This window comes from Amblyraja radiata, chromosome 25 (assembly GCF_010909765.2).
Source record: "Amblyraja radiata isolate CabotCenter1 chromosome 25, sAmbRad1.1.pri, whole genome shotgun sequence".
Taxonomy (NCBI): domain Eukaryota; kingdom Metazoa; phylum Chordata; class Chondrichthyes; order Rajiformes; family Rajidae; genus Amblyraja; species Amblyraja radiata.
The window spans coordinates 1,017,421-1,034,110 of record NC_045980.1 but is presented as its reverse complement, the minus strand read 5'-3'; the positions used below and the strand labels follow the sequence as shown (position 1 = coordinate 1,034,110).

At 44.9% G+C, this 16,690-nt stretch overlaps 1 protein-coding gene across 2 annotated transcripts in view; it reads right to left on the bottom strand.

Annotated features, from left to right (window-relative positions):
- susd2 (sushi domain containing 2) overlaps nucleotides 1-16,690 on the bottom strand; it is a 144,610-nt gene that overhangs the window by 106,980 nt on the left and 20,940 nt on the right. For both annotated transcript variants that reach the window (XM_033043090.1, XM_033043089.1), the window contains exon 3: nucleotides 202-406. In XM_033043090.1, coding sequence (XP_032898981.1) covers nucleotides 202-406 — 205 coding nt within the window. The remainder of the gene's footprint in view (nucleotides 1-201; nucleotides 407-16,690) is intronic.

The following is a 16,690-nucleotide window of genomic DNA, read 5'->3' as shown; positions in this document are numbered from 1 at the left end:
TCTGTACATACTTGTATGATTCAGACATGAGAAATTTACTTAGTTAAAATCACCTTTGACTTTGCCTCTGGATACAAAGAATTATCAGTGTCTTAATAGCATGGTCAAAGTTGAAGATATTGCTTTCCAATAACAATAGGTAGCTTGTATCAATTGGTCCCTAGTGCAAACATGATCAGAGTGATTACATTAGAGACTCACCTGCAGGTTATATTGTCTTCAGCTTTAAATGTATTGTTAACTATGACAAAATCTTTGCCTCCCATTAAGGTTCCTGACTGAGGAGATGTCCTTAAGCAGAATCTCCAGTAATCTGGACAACAGATTCCCAATGGGTCACAACTCGCATGACAGGAACAATTAGCCAGTTCGCTTCCACATTGGCCTGCACACAACGTCTGAGCATCTAAAAATTAAACAAAAACAGAATCTAACTATGCTCGGAACAATAAAGGAAGACCCGATGTGGGTGGACCGCCGTAAGGAAGGGTGAAGAAGAGCAGGGACCCATCGTGGGGGAGGGGGGACAGCTGTGAGGGGTGTGGTGTGGGGGGGGGAACAGCTGTGAGGGGTGTGGTGTGGGGGGGGGGACAGCTGTGAGGGGTGTGGTGTGGGGGGAGGGACAGCTGTGAGGGGTGTGGTGTGGGGGGGGGGACAGCTGTGAGGGGTGTGGTGGGGGGGGGGGGGCAGCTGTGAGGGGTGTGGTGTGGGGGGGGGGGGACAGCTGTGAGGGGTGTGGTGTGGGGGGGGGGAAGAACAATGGAGAATGGAGGACCCGGCAATGGGGACCATTGTGAGGGAGGGTGGAGGGGGAAGGCTGAACTGGCATGGGAGGGGGCGGGGTGGATTTGTAACTTTGTAAGCTCCCTTTATGGGTGATTATTTGCATAAGACAATAAAGTATTCAATTCAATTCACAGGTCAACTATTCAAACTGTAATCATATACTTCCAAGTTAGGAAGTGTGACATATAGTAATCATTCTGCTTTCTCCATCCCACGATTATTTTTCTTTCGATTTCAGAGAAATGAACACATTGCTTCTGGTAGAGTAACTCCCACTCATTGGATCAAAAGGCTGAGATCAGCAGGAAAATATCACACAGCAAATTCATCAGGGGAGCAATGCTCTTATTTGCCACAATGCTCTTATTCTACACAGTCTTCATGATGCTGGTAATGTCCCTACCGAAGTGAAATACCCCTAGAGTTACAGCATCAGTCTAACTTGAGTAAATAGGAACTTTACAAAAATATTAGATTGCAAAATGAACAAGAATTTTAAAATACAGAAACTCATCATAGAAAGGTTTTAGAAATGGCAAGAAGGTTTAATCAGGATATTATCATCAATGAATGACTCCAGAGAAGAGAACAATTAGGACTATACACTACTGGATAGAAAAGGTTAAGTGGTGACCCATTAGACGTCACTAAGATAATGAATAGTGGTTTAGCCGAACATCAGATGAAATCGATATGAGCTCTCTGGGAAATGTTTCATACATTGGTGTTCTCTCCAGTGGCCTGCCCAATGTTTCAATCAACAGCACACAAACCTACAGTGTAAGCATTTTCACTTTGCAATTTACGGGACTTGGCTCTTGATAAATTGGTTGCTGTTTTCCATACATTACCACGCACACACACGCGCACACGCACGCACGCGCACGCACACACGCACACACGCACACAAAAGTCAACCTTGCCATTGACATGTGGCAGGTGTAGAATTTTTCACAACTAAAAACTCCCAATTGGAATTCACTGGTTGCATTACCCAGTTAATGGCACACTTCAGACAAGGTTGGTTACTCTGTCATATTCAAAAAAAGACAATAGACAATAGGTGCAGGAGTAGGCCATTCGGCCCTTCGAGCCAGCACCGCCATTCAATGTGATCATGGCCAATCCTGTACACTGTTCCTGCCTTCTCCCCATGTCACCTGACTCCGCTATCTTTAAGAGCCCTATCTAGCTCTATCTTGAAAGCATCCAGCGAACTGGCCTCCACCACCCTCTGAGGCAGAGAATTCCACAAACTAACAACTCTCATGTGTGAAAAAATGTTTCCCCGTCTCCATTCTAAATGTCTTACTCCTTATTCTTAAACTGTGGCCCCTGGTTCTGGACTCCCCCAACATCAGGAACATGTTTCCCGCCTCTAGCGTGTCCAAACCCTTAATAATCTTACAAATAATAATCCACAAACCCGGCTCTCCCGGCAGACCCATTGTCTCTGCGTGTTCGTGCCCCACCGAACTCATCTCCACATAGCTTGACTCCATCCTATCCCCCTTGGTCAAATCCCTCCCCACCTATATTCTAGATACCTCAGATACTCTCCGCCGCTTCCACGCATTCCACTCTCTGGGCCCTCACCCCCTCATCTTCACCATGGATGTCCGGTCACTCTACACCTCCATCCCCCACCAGGATGGCCTCAGAGCCCTCCGGTTCTTCCTCGACCAGAGGAGCAACCTATACCCAGCCACTGACACTCTCCTCCGCTTAGCGGAGTTGGTCCTCACCCTCAATAACTTTACATTTGACTCCTCCCATTTCCTCCAAACACAAGGCGTAGCTATGGGCACACGCATGGGCCCCAGCTACGCCTGCCTCTTTGTCGGGCACGTTGAACAATCCTTGTTCGAGACGTACCAGGGCCCCATCCCGACCTCTACCTCCGCTACATTGACGACTGCTTTGGTGCCACCTCCAGCACCCACACACAACTGACTGACTTCATCCACTTCACCACCAACTTCCATCCGGCACTCCAATACACCTGGACGATTTCCGACACTTCTCTACCATTCCTTGACCTCACCATCTCCATCGCAGGGGACAGACTCCTGACCGACATACATTACAAACCCACTGACTCACATGGCTATCTGGACTACATGTCTTCCCACCCTGCCCCCTGTAAAGACTCCATCCCCTACTCCCAATTCCTCCGCCTACGCCGCATCTGTTCCCAGGATGAGACATTTCATACCAGGGCATCGGAAATGTCCTCGTTCTTCAGGGAACGGGGATTCCCCTCCGCCACCATAGATGAGGCTCACACCAGGGTCTCATCCATACCCCGTAACACTGCTCTCTCTCCCCATCCCCGCACACGCAACAAGGGCAGAGTCCCTCTGGTCCTCACCTTTCACCCCACCAGCTGGCAAATACAACACATAATCCTCCGCCATTTCCGCCACCTCCAACGTAACCCCACCACTCGCCACATCTTCCCATCTCCCCCCATGTCTGCCTTCCGCAAAGACCGCTCCCTCCGCAACTCCCTCGTCAATTCTTCCCTTCCCTCCCGCACCACCCCCTCCCCGGGCACTTTCCGTTGCAACCGCAAGAAATGCAACACCTGTCCCTTCACCTCCCCCCTCGACTCCATTCAAGGTCCCAAGCAGTCGTTCCAGGTGCGACAAAGGTTCACCTGTATCTCCTCCAACCTCATCTACTGCATCCGCTGCTCTAGATGTCAGCTGATTTACATCGGTGAGACCAAGCGTAGGTTGGGCGATCGTTTCGCCGAACACCTCCGCTCAGTCCGCAATAACCTACCTGACCTCCCGGTGGCTCAGCACTTCAACTCCCCCTCCCATTCCCAATCCGACCTCTCTGTCCTGGGTCTCCTCCATTGCCAGAGTGAGCAACAGCGGAAATTGGAGGAACAGCACCTCATATTCCGTCTGGGGTCCTTGCGTCCTTATGGCATTAACATTGAATTCTCCCAATTTGGCTAGCCCGTGCTGTCTCCTCCCCTTCCTTAACCCTCTAGCTGTCTCCTCCCACCCTCCCATCCGCCCGCCCTCGGGCTCCTCCTCCTCCTCCCCTTTTCCTTCTTTCTTTCCCCACCCCCCATCAGTCTGAAGAAGGGTTTCGGCCCGAAACGTCGCCTATTTCCTTCGCTCCATAGATGCTGCTGCACCCGCTGAGTTTCCCCAGCGATTTTGTGTACCTTAATAATCTTATATGCTTCAATAAGAATCCCTCTCATCCTTCTAAACTCCACAGTATACAAGTCCAGCTGCTCCATTCTCTCAGCATATGACAGTCCCGCCATCCTGGGAATTAACCTTATAAACCTACGCTGCACTGTCTCAATAGCAAGAATGTCCTTCCTCAAATTAGGGGAACATAACTGCACACAATACTCCAGGTTTGGTCTCACTAGGGCCCTGTACAACTGCAGAAGGACCTCTTTGCTCTTATAATTAACTCCTCTCATTATGAAGGCCAACACGCCATTCGCTTTCTTCACTGCCTGCTGTACCTGCATACTTACTTTGACTGGTGAATCCAGTGATTAAATGAAAACTGGTTTTGCTTATTTGCTTCATACAATTAGTTAATGTTAAGAAATTTCAAATGGCATATAAATAAAACTGCAACTGTGGATAATCCCCAGTTGAAATGTGCTTTCTAACATCTTATAGGTATGAGATGGAAAATTGGGGATAAATTCATCTCAAGGGGAACAGCTTTTAAATATCAGCCAGCAGTAAACTTAATGGCCAAGCTCACTGCAAATAAATGGTCAATTCATGTAAAAATTCATTTTCCTTTGGATGCGGATTTAACAAAATTGCTTTCAGACTTCTGAGAATTCTATGTGAATTTATAACCTTAATAATTCTAAGGCAAACCCTAATTCTATCTTGTATGTGGCACCATAGACATATAACGGCATCCTAAAATGCTTCACAATTGAGGTAGTCAAGATGAAATCTAGCCAAAATAAAACTGTTATAAAGAATAAAGCACCATAAAATAGATAGATTGTAGAGAGATACAGCATTGAAACAGGCCCCTATGGCTGTTCAGACGATCAGATATTTTGAGGCAATGAATTCCATAATTCTGGGCAAAATTTCTTTAGTTGCCTTTGGTGACACTGCATGGGAATAGGCCCTTTGGCCCAATGAGTCCATGAGTGGATGCATTAGGATAATTTTCCAAAACTCTTTAGATACTGGAGTAGTTCCTGAGGATTGGAGGCTAGTTAATGTAACCCCACTTTTTAAAAAGGGAGGGAGAGAGAAAACGGGGAATTACAGACCAGTTAATCTAACATCGGCAGTGGGGAAACTGCTAGAGTCAGTTATTAAAGATGGGATAGCAGCACATTTGGAAAGTGGTGAAATCATTGGACAAAGTCAGCATGGATTTATGAAAGGTAAATCATGTCTGACGAATCTTATAGAATTTTTCGAGGATGTGACTAGTCGAGTGGATAAGGGAGGACCAGTGAATGTGTTATATCTGGACTTTCAGAAGGCTTTCGACAAGGTCCCACATAAGAGATTAGTATACAAACTTAAAGCACACGGTATTGGGGGTTCAGTATTGATGTGGATAGAGAACTGGCTGGCAGACAGGAAGCAAAGAGTAGGAGTAAACGGGTCCTTTTCAGAATGGCAGGCAGTGACTAGTGGGGTACCACAAGGCTCAGTGCTGGGACCCCAGCTGTTTACAATATATATTAATGATTTGGACGAGGGAATTGAATCCAACATCTCCAAGTTTGCGGATGACATAAAGCTGGGGGGCAGTGTTAGCAGTGAGGAGGATGCTAGGAGGCTGCAAGGTGACTTGGATAGGCTGGGTGAGTGGGAAAATGCATGGCAGATGCAGTATAATGTGGATAAATGTGAGCTTATCCACTTTGGTGGCAAAAAAAAGAAAGTAGACTATTATCTGAATGGTGGCCGATTAGGAAAAGGGGAGATGCAACGAGACCTGGGTGTCATGGTACACCAGTCATTGAAAGTAGGCATGCATGTGCAGCAGGCAGTGAAGAAAGCGAATGGTATGTTAGCATTCATAGCAAAAGGATTTGAGTACAGGAGCAGGGAGATTCTACTGCAGTTGTACAGGGTCTTGGTGAGACCACACCTGGAGTATTGCGTACAGTTTTGGTCTCCTAATCTAAGGAAAGACATTCTTGCTGTAGAGGGAGTACAGAGAAGGTTCACCAGACTGATTCCTGGGATGTCAGGACTTTCATATGAAGAAAGACTGGATAGACTCGGCTTGTACTCGCTAGAATTTAGAAGATTGAGGGGGGATCTTATAGAAACTTACAAAATTCTGAAGGGGTTGGACAGGCTAGATGCAGGAAGATTGTTCCCAATGTTGGGGAAGTCCAGAACAAGGGGTCACATTTTAAGGATAAGGGGGAAATCTTTTAGGACCGGGATGAGAAAAACAATTTTCACACAGAGAGTGGTGAATCTCTGGAATTCTCAGCCACAGAGGGTACTTGAGGCCAGTTCATTGGCTATATTTAAGAGGGAGTTAGATGTGGCCCTTGTGGCTAATGGGATTGGGGGGTATGGAGAGAAGGCAGGTACAGGATACCGAGTTGGATGATCAGCCGTGATCATATTGAATGGCGGTGCTGGTTCGAAGGGCCGAATGGCCTACTCCTGCACCTATTTTCTATGTTTCTATGTTTCTATGTTGAGCATTGATCACCCATTCACATTAGTTCTATGTTATCTCTCTCCCAGGGACAATTTTAGGCCAATTAACTTACAACCCTTCATGTCATACGGAAGTGGGAAGAAACTGGAGCACCCAAAAGAAACCAACACAGGAAGAATGTATAAACTACACACAGAGAGCATCCAAGGTTAGGTCTCTGGCCCTGTGAAGCAGCAGTTGTACCAGCTGTGCCACTGTGCCACCTTGCTGCACCACTGTACCACACAATTTAGTACAATTTAATCTGCTGTAAAATAATCCAAGGTTAGGAGCCAGAGACAATAATGATCAGTTGAGCACAATCTAGTTATGTCTTCCTAAGTTCAATGACACAAATAAAAACATGAAGACATATATTTACTTATTAAATGATGTTACTAGTTACCTGATAAATTGACCTGAAACTACAATTATATTGTGAAAAAGATAAAAATGCAGTTTAAATATGACATTATGTTAATCATAAGCTCCATTTACAGACATCCATAACATTTTGTATCTCCATCTCAAACAGAGTTCAGCCAAGTCTTAATAGCTGCAATTTCATGACAGAGTGTAAATAAATGTGGCATCAACAATATACATTCCTGTGTGGAACAAGAACACATTGTTGGCTACTTTCCAGACTGCTCCAGCCCCTCTATGTACCACTTTATCCTGGCATTTCATTCTCCCTCATGTTTCCTGACTGTTTCTCATAGTGGGATAAAACTGAAGGAATGCAGCAGGCTATAGAGCATCCTTGGAGAGATAAGGACAGGTGAAGTGTCAGATCAGAACCCTTCTTCAGACTGATCTGAAATGTCCTTCAGCATTTTCCTCCCATCCAGGCTGCCAGGTCTGTTGAGTTCCTCCAGCACTTTATTTTTTGCTCAAGATTACAGCATCTGCAGTCTCTTGTGTCTCCATAATCATCAATAAATCTTACTGCTACTCAATCCGGTGACACCAGTCTACTTTTGGACATTGGGTGGTCTATAAGGTATTTAACAGCTGAAAAATATTCAATATAGACCCATGGTTTATAATAAGAAGGCATGAATCCTCATCATCTTAAAATTAAAATAAGTCCTCTAAAATTATTCTGCACACAGATTTTGAATAGACATCATGAGAATCATTTATGTTTGTTTATAGATACAACATGGAAACAGGCCCTTTGGCAACCCGTGTCCATGCCGGCCTTCGATCACCCGTATACTAGTTCCATGTTATCCCTCTTTCACATCCGACACACTAGGGGCAACTTACAGAAGCCAATTAACCTACACACCTGCATATCATTGGGATGTGGTAGGAAACCAGAGCACTCAGAGGAAACACACACGGACATGGGGAGAACATGCAGACTTTACATAGCAGAATCCAAGGTCAGGGTCAAACCCAGGTCTCTGGTGCTGTGAGGCAGCAACTCTTTTAAAAGGAGAATAAAAAGAAACATTTTGAAGGCATAAAAGGCTGGAGACCTGCTACAAGTAAATAGAAAGTGTAAATAGATTCAATGTGTGGCATGAAAGTGGCGGACTGAAGGGCCTGTTTCTGTATTGTCCCAATTGTCCCACTTTAGAACTATTCTTTGGAAACAAAAGATACAAAGGGATTTATAAAGAGAGTAGGAAACTGTGATTGAAGAGATAGAGAATCTACAGCCAGATAACTGCTGTATCGTGGTTATGGACTAAATTACACATTTCTGTTCTTATATTAAAATATGTTGTTTCCTCAGTTTAAATATCTTATCTTAACTTAATATCTTAACTTAATATCTTAACTTAAATATCTTAACTAGAAATCAACATAAAAGATGTAAGAGCAACGAGTAACCCAGTAATGTAAAAATCATGACAAACGCTAAGATGAAGACAAAGAAAATGAAGGAAGTTAAAATGAGTGAAGGAAAGGCATGAAAGAAATTCATATTATCAGGGAGTCTCGATACCCACCCTTACCTTCACACTCAATTTCTAACTAAAGTGATAATTGCCCAGTGGGGGAGAGGGCCTGACCTTGATCATGTGACTCTATAGATTTGTTGATACAGACTAATCTATAATAAAATACTGTTACAGTCTAATCTATTAAATATAGATCATAGCCAAGGAATAGCAATAATAAGATTTTGGGCAATATTTCACAACATTTATGAATTACAACATTTTTATATCTTCTTGTTTCAACTCCCTTAAGTAAACGCTCAGACAGTTATTTATGTGGACTAACCTTTTCAAGTTAACATTTACCTGCAATTAGTCGAGCAAAACACATAAATTACCGCTTAAATATTACATTTTGTTAATCATAAGCTTTGTTTATGCACCATCCACAATACTGCCTTGCAACACCAGCCTGAGCACTTAGATAAAGGGAAGGTTGTCCATAATATCAACAGATCCAGGTTTAATGGATAGGCAGGCACCTGTTAACACCAAAACAGATGTGTGCTCTTTGGGATGAGAATGTACTTTATAATCAATCAGGGCGGCAAGGTGGCACAGTGGTAGAGTTGCTGCCTTAAAACACCAGAGACCTGGGTTCAATCCTGACTGCAGGTGCTGTCTGTACGGAGTTTGTACGCTCTCCCCGTGACCGCTTAGGTTTTCCTCGGGTGCTCCTCTTTCCTCCCATGCTGCATTAACATACAGGTTTGTAGGTTAATTGAGTTTGATAAAGATTGTAAATTGTCCTTGGTGTGTAGGATAGTGCAGGATACTGGTCGGCGCAGACTTGGTGGGCTGAAGGGCCTGTTTCCACGCTGTATCTCTAAACTACTAAACTCAGTTGAGCCCAAAATGACATATAGATGGCCTGAACATTAATGTTGTTCTTTCTTGCCATTGATCTTGGTGTGGTCTTTATCCCATTTGTTTTAATGCAGTGAGAGTTTGTAACCTTTAATGTCATATTGTGTAACTTCAAAACCAGTGTGACCAAAGGTACAAGTTCAAACTAGGCAGAGGCAATATGCGCAAATGCTTCTGCCCAACTGACGATAAACACAAAATGCTGGAGTAACTCAGCGAGACAGGCAGCATCTCTGGAGAGAAGGAATGGGTGACTTTTCGGCTCGAGACCCTTCTTCAGACTTGTCACGGGAAAGGGAAACGAGAGATATAGACAGTGATTTAGAGAGATATAGTACAAATGAATGAAATATATGCAAACAATTAACAATGATAAAGGAAACAGGCCACTGTTAGCTCTTTGTGAGGTGAGAACGGGAACCTGGTGCAACTTGGGTGAGGGAGGGATGGAGAGAGAGAGAGGAAATCCAGGGGTTACTTGAAGTTAGAGAAATCAATATTCAGACCCCTGGGTCATACTAATGGGTTGCTTGGTAGGAATGGAGACAAAGATGGTCGAGTGATTTTGGATCATTGGTGTTGGATTGGCAGGATTATAGGTTTTGTGTTCCTGGGTGGGTGAATAGTTTATCACATTTCTCTTGCAACTTGATTTGGTAAAATTAGAGTATGAAATGGTTAAAGAAAAGAAAAATGTAAGGCTTGCATTTATTCTAGGATCATTTGGTGCCTTTGGTCATTTCAGAGCTCTTTTTAGCCATAGAGTCAAAGAGCCCAACCATATGGAACTGGGCCATCAGCCCAACCTGCCCATGTCAACCAAGGTACCAACCAAGTCGACACTAGTCCTACTGGACTGAGTTTGACCCATATCCCTCTGAATCTCTCCTATCCGTCTACCTGAAAATGTTGGGAACTGTAGGCCAGTGAGCTTAATATCAGTAGTTGGAAAGTTACTAGAGAGTATTCTGAGGGATAGGATACAGGCATTTGGATGGACAAAGGTTGATTAGGGATAGTCAGCATGGGTTTGTATGTGAGAGGTCATGTCTCACAAATCTGATTGAGTTTTTTGAAGACTTGTCAAAAAGGCTGTAGATGTTGTATATAGGGATTTCAGTAAGGCATTCGACAAGGTCCCACATGGTAGGCTGCTCAGGAAGGTTAGATCACATGGAATCCAAGGAGAGATAGCTGAATTGATAGAAAATTGGCTTAATGGAAGGATGGTGGAAGGTTGCTTCTCGGACTGGAGGCTTATGACTAGTGGTGTGCCTCAAGATTCGGTGCTGGGCCCGTTACTGTTTGTCATCTATATCAATGATTTGGATGAGGACATAGAAAAGATTTACAAGGATGTTGCCAGAAGTGGAGAGTCTGAGCTATTGGGAGAGATTGAGTAGGCTGGGACCCTATTCCTTGGAGCGCAGGAAGATGAGGGGTGATCTTATAGAGATGTATAAGATCATGAGGAGATTTACTAGAACAGAGGAGATTTACTAGAATGTTGCCTGGGTTTCAGCAACTAAGTTACAGAGAAAGGTTGAACAAGTTAGGGCTTTATTCTTTGGAGCGCAGAAGGTTAAGGGGGGACTTGATAGAGGTTTTTAAAATGATGAGAGGGATAGACAGAGTTGACGTGGAAAAGCTTTTCCCACTGAGAGTAGGGAAGATTCAAACAAGGGGACATGACTTGAGAATTAAGGGACTGAAGTTTAGGGGTAACATGAGGGGGAACTTCTTTACTCAGAGAGTGGTAGCTGTGTGGAATGAGCTTCCAGTGAAGGTGGTGGAGGCAGGTTCGTTTTTATCATTTAAAAATAAATTGGATAATTATATGGATGGGAAAGGAATGGAGGGTTATGGTCTGAGCGCAGGTATATGGGACTAGGGGAGATTATGTGTTCGGCACGGACTAGAAGGGTCGAGATGGCCTGTTTCCGTGCTGTAAATTGTTATATGGTTATATGGTTATGAGAGGGATAGATGGGGTAAATGCACAGTCTCTTGCCCAGAGTAGGGGAATCGAGGACCAGAGGACAAAGGTTTAAGATGAAGGGAAAAAGATTTAATAGGAATCTGAGGGGTGGTGGGTGTATGGAACAAGTTGCAGAGGAGGTAGTTGAGGCAGTGACTATCCCAAAATTTAAGAAACAGTGAGACAGGTACATGGATAGGACAGGTTTGGAGGCACATGGACTAAATGCATGCAGGTGGGACTGGTGTAGCTGGGATATGTTGGCCGGGGGGGGGGGGGGGGGGGGGGGGGGGGGGGGGCAAGTTGGGCCGAAGGGCCTGTTTCCATTCTGTTTCACTCTATGACTATGACTCCATATCTCAGGATCGAACCCGGAACTCTGTTGCTGTAAGGAAGCAACTCTATTTCTGTACCTCTGTAGCTTCCTGGAAGGCAACTCCCTTGGATACACCCAACAAATTCTGCCCCAGTCTAATCCTCTTGTCCCAAATAAGTCCCAGTCAAAATTGGGGAAGTTAAAGTCAACCCTGTGGTTCTTGCATCCTTCCAAAATCTGTCTACATATTCTGACTGGTATAAACATGCACAAACCTACACTTAGAACAGAGGACAGTACAGTACAGGAGTGGGCCCTTCAACGTACAATGATGCCGTCAAACTGATCTCATTTCCCTGTACATGATCCATATCCCTCTATTCCCTGCATTTCCATGTGCCTATCTAAAATCCCCATAAACACCACTATCATAACTGCCTCCATGACCATCCATGGCAAGTTATTCCAGGCCCCCATCCATGCCCCCATCACTCTGTGTAAAATACTTGCCCCGCACATCTCCATCAAACCATCTGCACTCACCTTATAGCTTTGCCCTCTAGTTTAGTTCAGTTTAGTTTAAAGATACAGCACGGAAACAGGCCCTTTGGCCCACCGAGTCCACACCGACCAGTGATCCCTGCAGACTAAAACTATCCTACACACACGTGGGACAATTTACACATTCACCAAGCCAATTAACCTACAAACCTGCACGTCTTTAGAGTGTGGGAGGAAACCGAAGATCTCGGAGAAAATCCACAAGGTCATGGGGAGAACGTACAAACTCCGTACAGTTAGCACCCGTAGTCGGGATCGAACCCAGGTCTCCATTGCTGCAAGCGCTGTAAATCCCCTGTCCCACTTAGGAAACCTGAACGGAAACCTCTGGTGACCTTGCGCCCCACCCAAGGTTTCCGTGAGGTTCCCGGAGGTTTTGTTCACTCTCCCTAATGGTCGAAAGTGGTTTCCGCGTAGTCGAGTCTTCTTCTATAATCTGCGATTATTTCAACAAATTCAAAACCGGCCTCGACTAAAAATAGGTTGCCGTTTAGTCGAAGCCAGTGGAGTGGGGTTGCTGTTTACTTACAGGCAGTCGAAGGTAATCTCCTTAGCTGACCCACCATTTTGATTGGCTCATTGGAGTTTTCAGCAAAGATCCTATAGGACCTTTTGTTTTCAGGACCTAGAAGATCCGCCGGAAGGTAAAATGCCCGCTAACTTTATTAAACTTCTTAAAACTGTCTCCACTCCTTCTCCCCTCCTTTCTCTCCCCTTCTCCCCTCTTCCCCTTCTCTCCCTCCCTCCCGCACTCTTTAAAGGACTTACCGTGCTCTGTGGCAGCTGTTTACCTTCCTCTTCATCGCGCAGACAGCGCTCCTCCGCTGTCCCTGGCCCCCACCTTCGCGATGTGTGTGTGTGTGTGTGTGTGTGTGTGTGTGTGGGTGTGTGTGTGTGTGTGGGTGTTGTGGTGTGGTGTGGGTGGTGTGTGTGTGTGGTGTGTGTGTGTGTGTGTGTGTGTGTGTGTGTGTGTGGGTGTGTGTGTGTGTGTGTGTGTGTGTGTGTGTGTGTGTGTGTGTGTGTGTGTGTGTGTGTGTGTGTGTGTGTGTGTGTGTGTGTGTGTGCGGTCGGTAGCAAAGATCCTGTAGGATCTTTGGTCAGTAGATGCAGCTCACGCTTCGGTCGAGGCTTTCCAGGGGAGTGACCAAAACCTCTGGCGGCTCATGGAAACCTTGGGTGAGGTGCAAGGTCACCAGAGGTTTCCGTTCAGGTTTCCTAAGTGGGACAGGGCCTTAAGGCAGCAACTCTATCTAGTATTGAACAATTACATCCTGTGAAAAAGGTTCTCACTGTCTACCCTATCTATGCCTCTCATAATGTTATACACCTCTATTAAGTCATCCCTCAACTTCCAAATTTCCAGAGAAAACATTCCAAGTCCATCTAACCTCTCCCTTTAGCTGAAACCGTCCAATCCAGGCAACATTCTGGTAAAACTCCTCTGCACCCTCTCCAAAGTTTTCAAATCTTCCCTGTAATGGGGCAACCAGAATTGCAAGCAAAACTCCAAATGCAGCCTAACTAAAGTCCTACAGAGCTGCATCATGACTTCCTAACTCATGGTCATTTCCCCTTGCAATGAAGGCAAGCATACCATTCGCATTATTTACCACTCTGTATACTTGTGCTGCCACCTTCAGTGAGTTATGAACTTGAACTCCAAGAGCCCTCTGCACATCAATGCTGTTAAGGGTCTTGCCATTAACTGTAAACTCTCCCTTTAATTTAACCTCCCAAAGTGCAACACCTCACACTTACTCAGGTTGAACTCCATCTGCCATTTCTCCATCCATTTCTACAGCTGATCTATATCCCACCATATCTTCTGACAGCAACTCCTCACTGTCTGCAACTCCTCCAATTTTGGTATTGTCAACAAACTTACACACCAACCCATCTACATTTACGTCCAGGTCATTTATATGTAACACCAACAGCAGAGTTCCCAGCACAGATCCCCGCAGAACTCCACTGGTCATAAACATCCGGCTAGAATATTTATGTTTCACACAATCATCTCTCTTCAATGAATGAGCCTGTTCTGAACCCATACAACCAGTTCATTATGAATCCATACTTCTTAACCATGTGGATCAGCCTACCATGAGGAATCTTATCAAAAGCCTTATTACAATTCCTGTATACAACAACCTACCTACCTTCAATCTCCTTTGTCACCTCCTCAAAAAACTCAATCAAGTCAGTGAGACATGACCTGCCACATATCCCTAATATCCCATGCTGGCTATCCCTAATTAGCACATCTCTTCAAATCCTATCTCAAAGATTATTCTCCACTAGTTTCTCTACCACTGACATAAGGCTCACTGGTCTATAGATCCCTGGATTCTCTCTACTTTCTTTATTAAACAAAGGACTAGCATTGGCCGCTCTCCAGTCCACCTGGACCTTGTCAGTGGCTAGAGAAGAAACAAAATTCCTCATCAAGATCCCTGCAATCCCCTCTCTTGCCTCCCTCAGTAACCTGGCATAGTTCCCATCAGGCCCTGGGAATATCACACGAATGTTCGTCATGAAGCGCAGCACCACCTCTTTCTCCATCTTAAACTGACTTTGCAGATTTGGGATCTCCGCAATCGTCTCATAGAAACATAGAAACATAGAAAATAGGTGCAGGAGGAGGCCATTCGGCCCTTCAAGCCAGCACCGCCATTCATTGTGATCATGGCTGATCGTCCCCAATCAATAACCCGTGCCTGCCATCTCCCCATATCCCTTGACTCCACTAGCCCCTAGAGCTCTATCTAACTCTCTCTTAAATCCATCCAGTGACTTAGCCTCCACTGCCCTCTGTGGCAGGGAATTCCATAAACTCACAACTCTCTGGGTGAAAACGTTTTTTCTCACCTCAGTCTTAAATGACCTTCCCTTTATTCTAAGACTGTGGCCCCTGGTTCTGGACTCACCCAACATTGGGAACATTTTTCCTGCATCTAGCTTGTCCAGTCCTTTTATAAATTTATATGTTTCCATAAGAAAGCCCCTCATCCTTCTAAACTCCAGTGAATACAAGCCTAGTCTTTTTAATCTTTCCTCATATGACAGTCCCACCATCCCAGGGATTAATCTCATGAACCTACGCTGCAGTACCTCAATCACAAGGATGCCCTTCCTCAAATTAGGAGACCAAAACTGTACACAATACTCCAGATGAGGACTCACCAGAGCCCTATACAACTGCAGAAGAACCTCTTTACTCCTATACTGAAATCCTCTTGTTATGAAGGCCGACATTCCATTAGCTTTCCTCACTGCCTGCTGTACCTGCATGCCAACTTTCAGTGACCGGTGTACAAGGATGCCCAGGTCTCGCAGCACCTCCCCCTTACCTAACCTAACCCCATTGAGATAATAATCTGCCCCCTTGTTTTTGCCGCCAAAGTGGATAACCTCACTTTTATCTATATTATACTGCATCTGCCACGCATCTGCCCACTCACTCAACCTGTCCAGGTCACCTTGCAACCTCCCAACATCCTCTTCACAGTTCACACTGCCACCCAGCTTTGTGTCATCTGCAAATCTCGCTGTCCTCCAAGTCCTCGGTGATTACGAAGCAACATACTCATTTAATATCTCTACTACATCCTCCGACTACATGCATGTACGAGATGCTTATCCTTGAGTGGCCATAACTTCTCCCTGGTCACCCTCTTATTTTTTAATGTACATATAAAAAGCCTTGGGATTTTCCTTAATCCAACTTGCAATGGTATTTCATGGCTGCATTTGGGCTGTCTAATCGCCCACAAGTTTTTTCCTACTCGCTTTATATTCCTCACGCCACCTTCGTAAACATGACATGCACTTTATTTTTCTTCCTGACCAGGTTTACAACCTCCTTGGTCATCCTTGGTTCCCTTACCTTGTTGTCCATATCCCTCCTCCTTACTGGAACATGCTGATCTTGCACTTTGGTTGGCTGGCCTTTAAACGACTCCCAGAAGTCAATTGTGGATTTACCCAATAACAACTGCTCCCAATCTACCCTCCTTAGCTCCTGCCTAATGACATTGTAATCTGCCTTGCCCCAATTCAGTACCTTCCACCAACATTCAGACTAAAAGGTTTAATTGTCCAGAATAAAAGCAGAAAAGTCTTGAAATAATCATTGAGTCAGACAGCATCCTTGGACAGAACTTGAATTAATGCATCAGGCCAACAGTCACCCATCAGAATGGAGAAAAGTTCTGAATCAGAATTGTTTGATGTTTCCAAGATGGGGAAGTGGAGGAGAAGACAAATGGATTATCTGAAAGTGTGAAGGCCAGGAGAGTCTGAACGGTGCAAGTGGTTATGGGAGGATGATAGTTCACTCACCGTCTGGAGAGGTCAACTATATGAATCAAATAAGGGAGAGAAACAAAACAAAACAAGGGGACTGAGATTCAAAGTGCTGAAGATATTGGAAACTGGAAATAAAAGCAAAGAACACCGGAATTACTTGTAGGTCAGACAGCATCGAGGGAGAGGGAGAGGGGGAGAGGGAGGGGGAGGGGGAGGTAAAGTAAACTA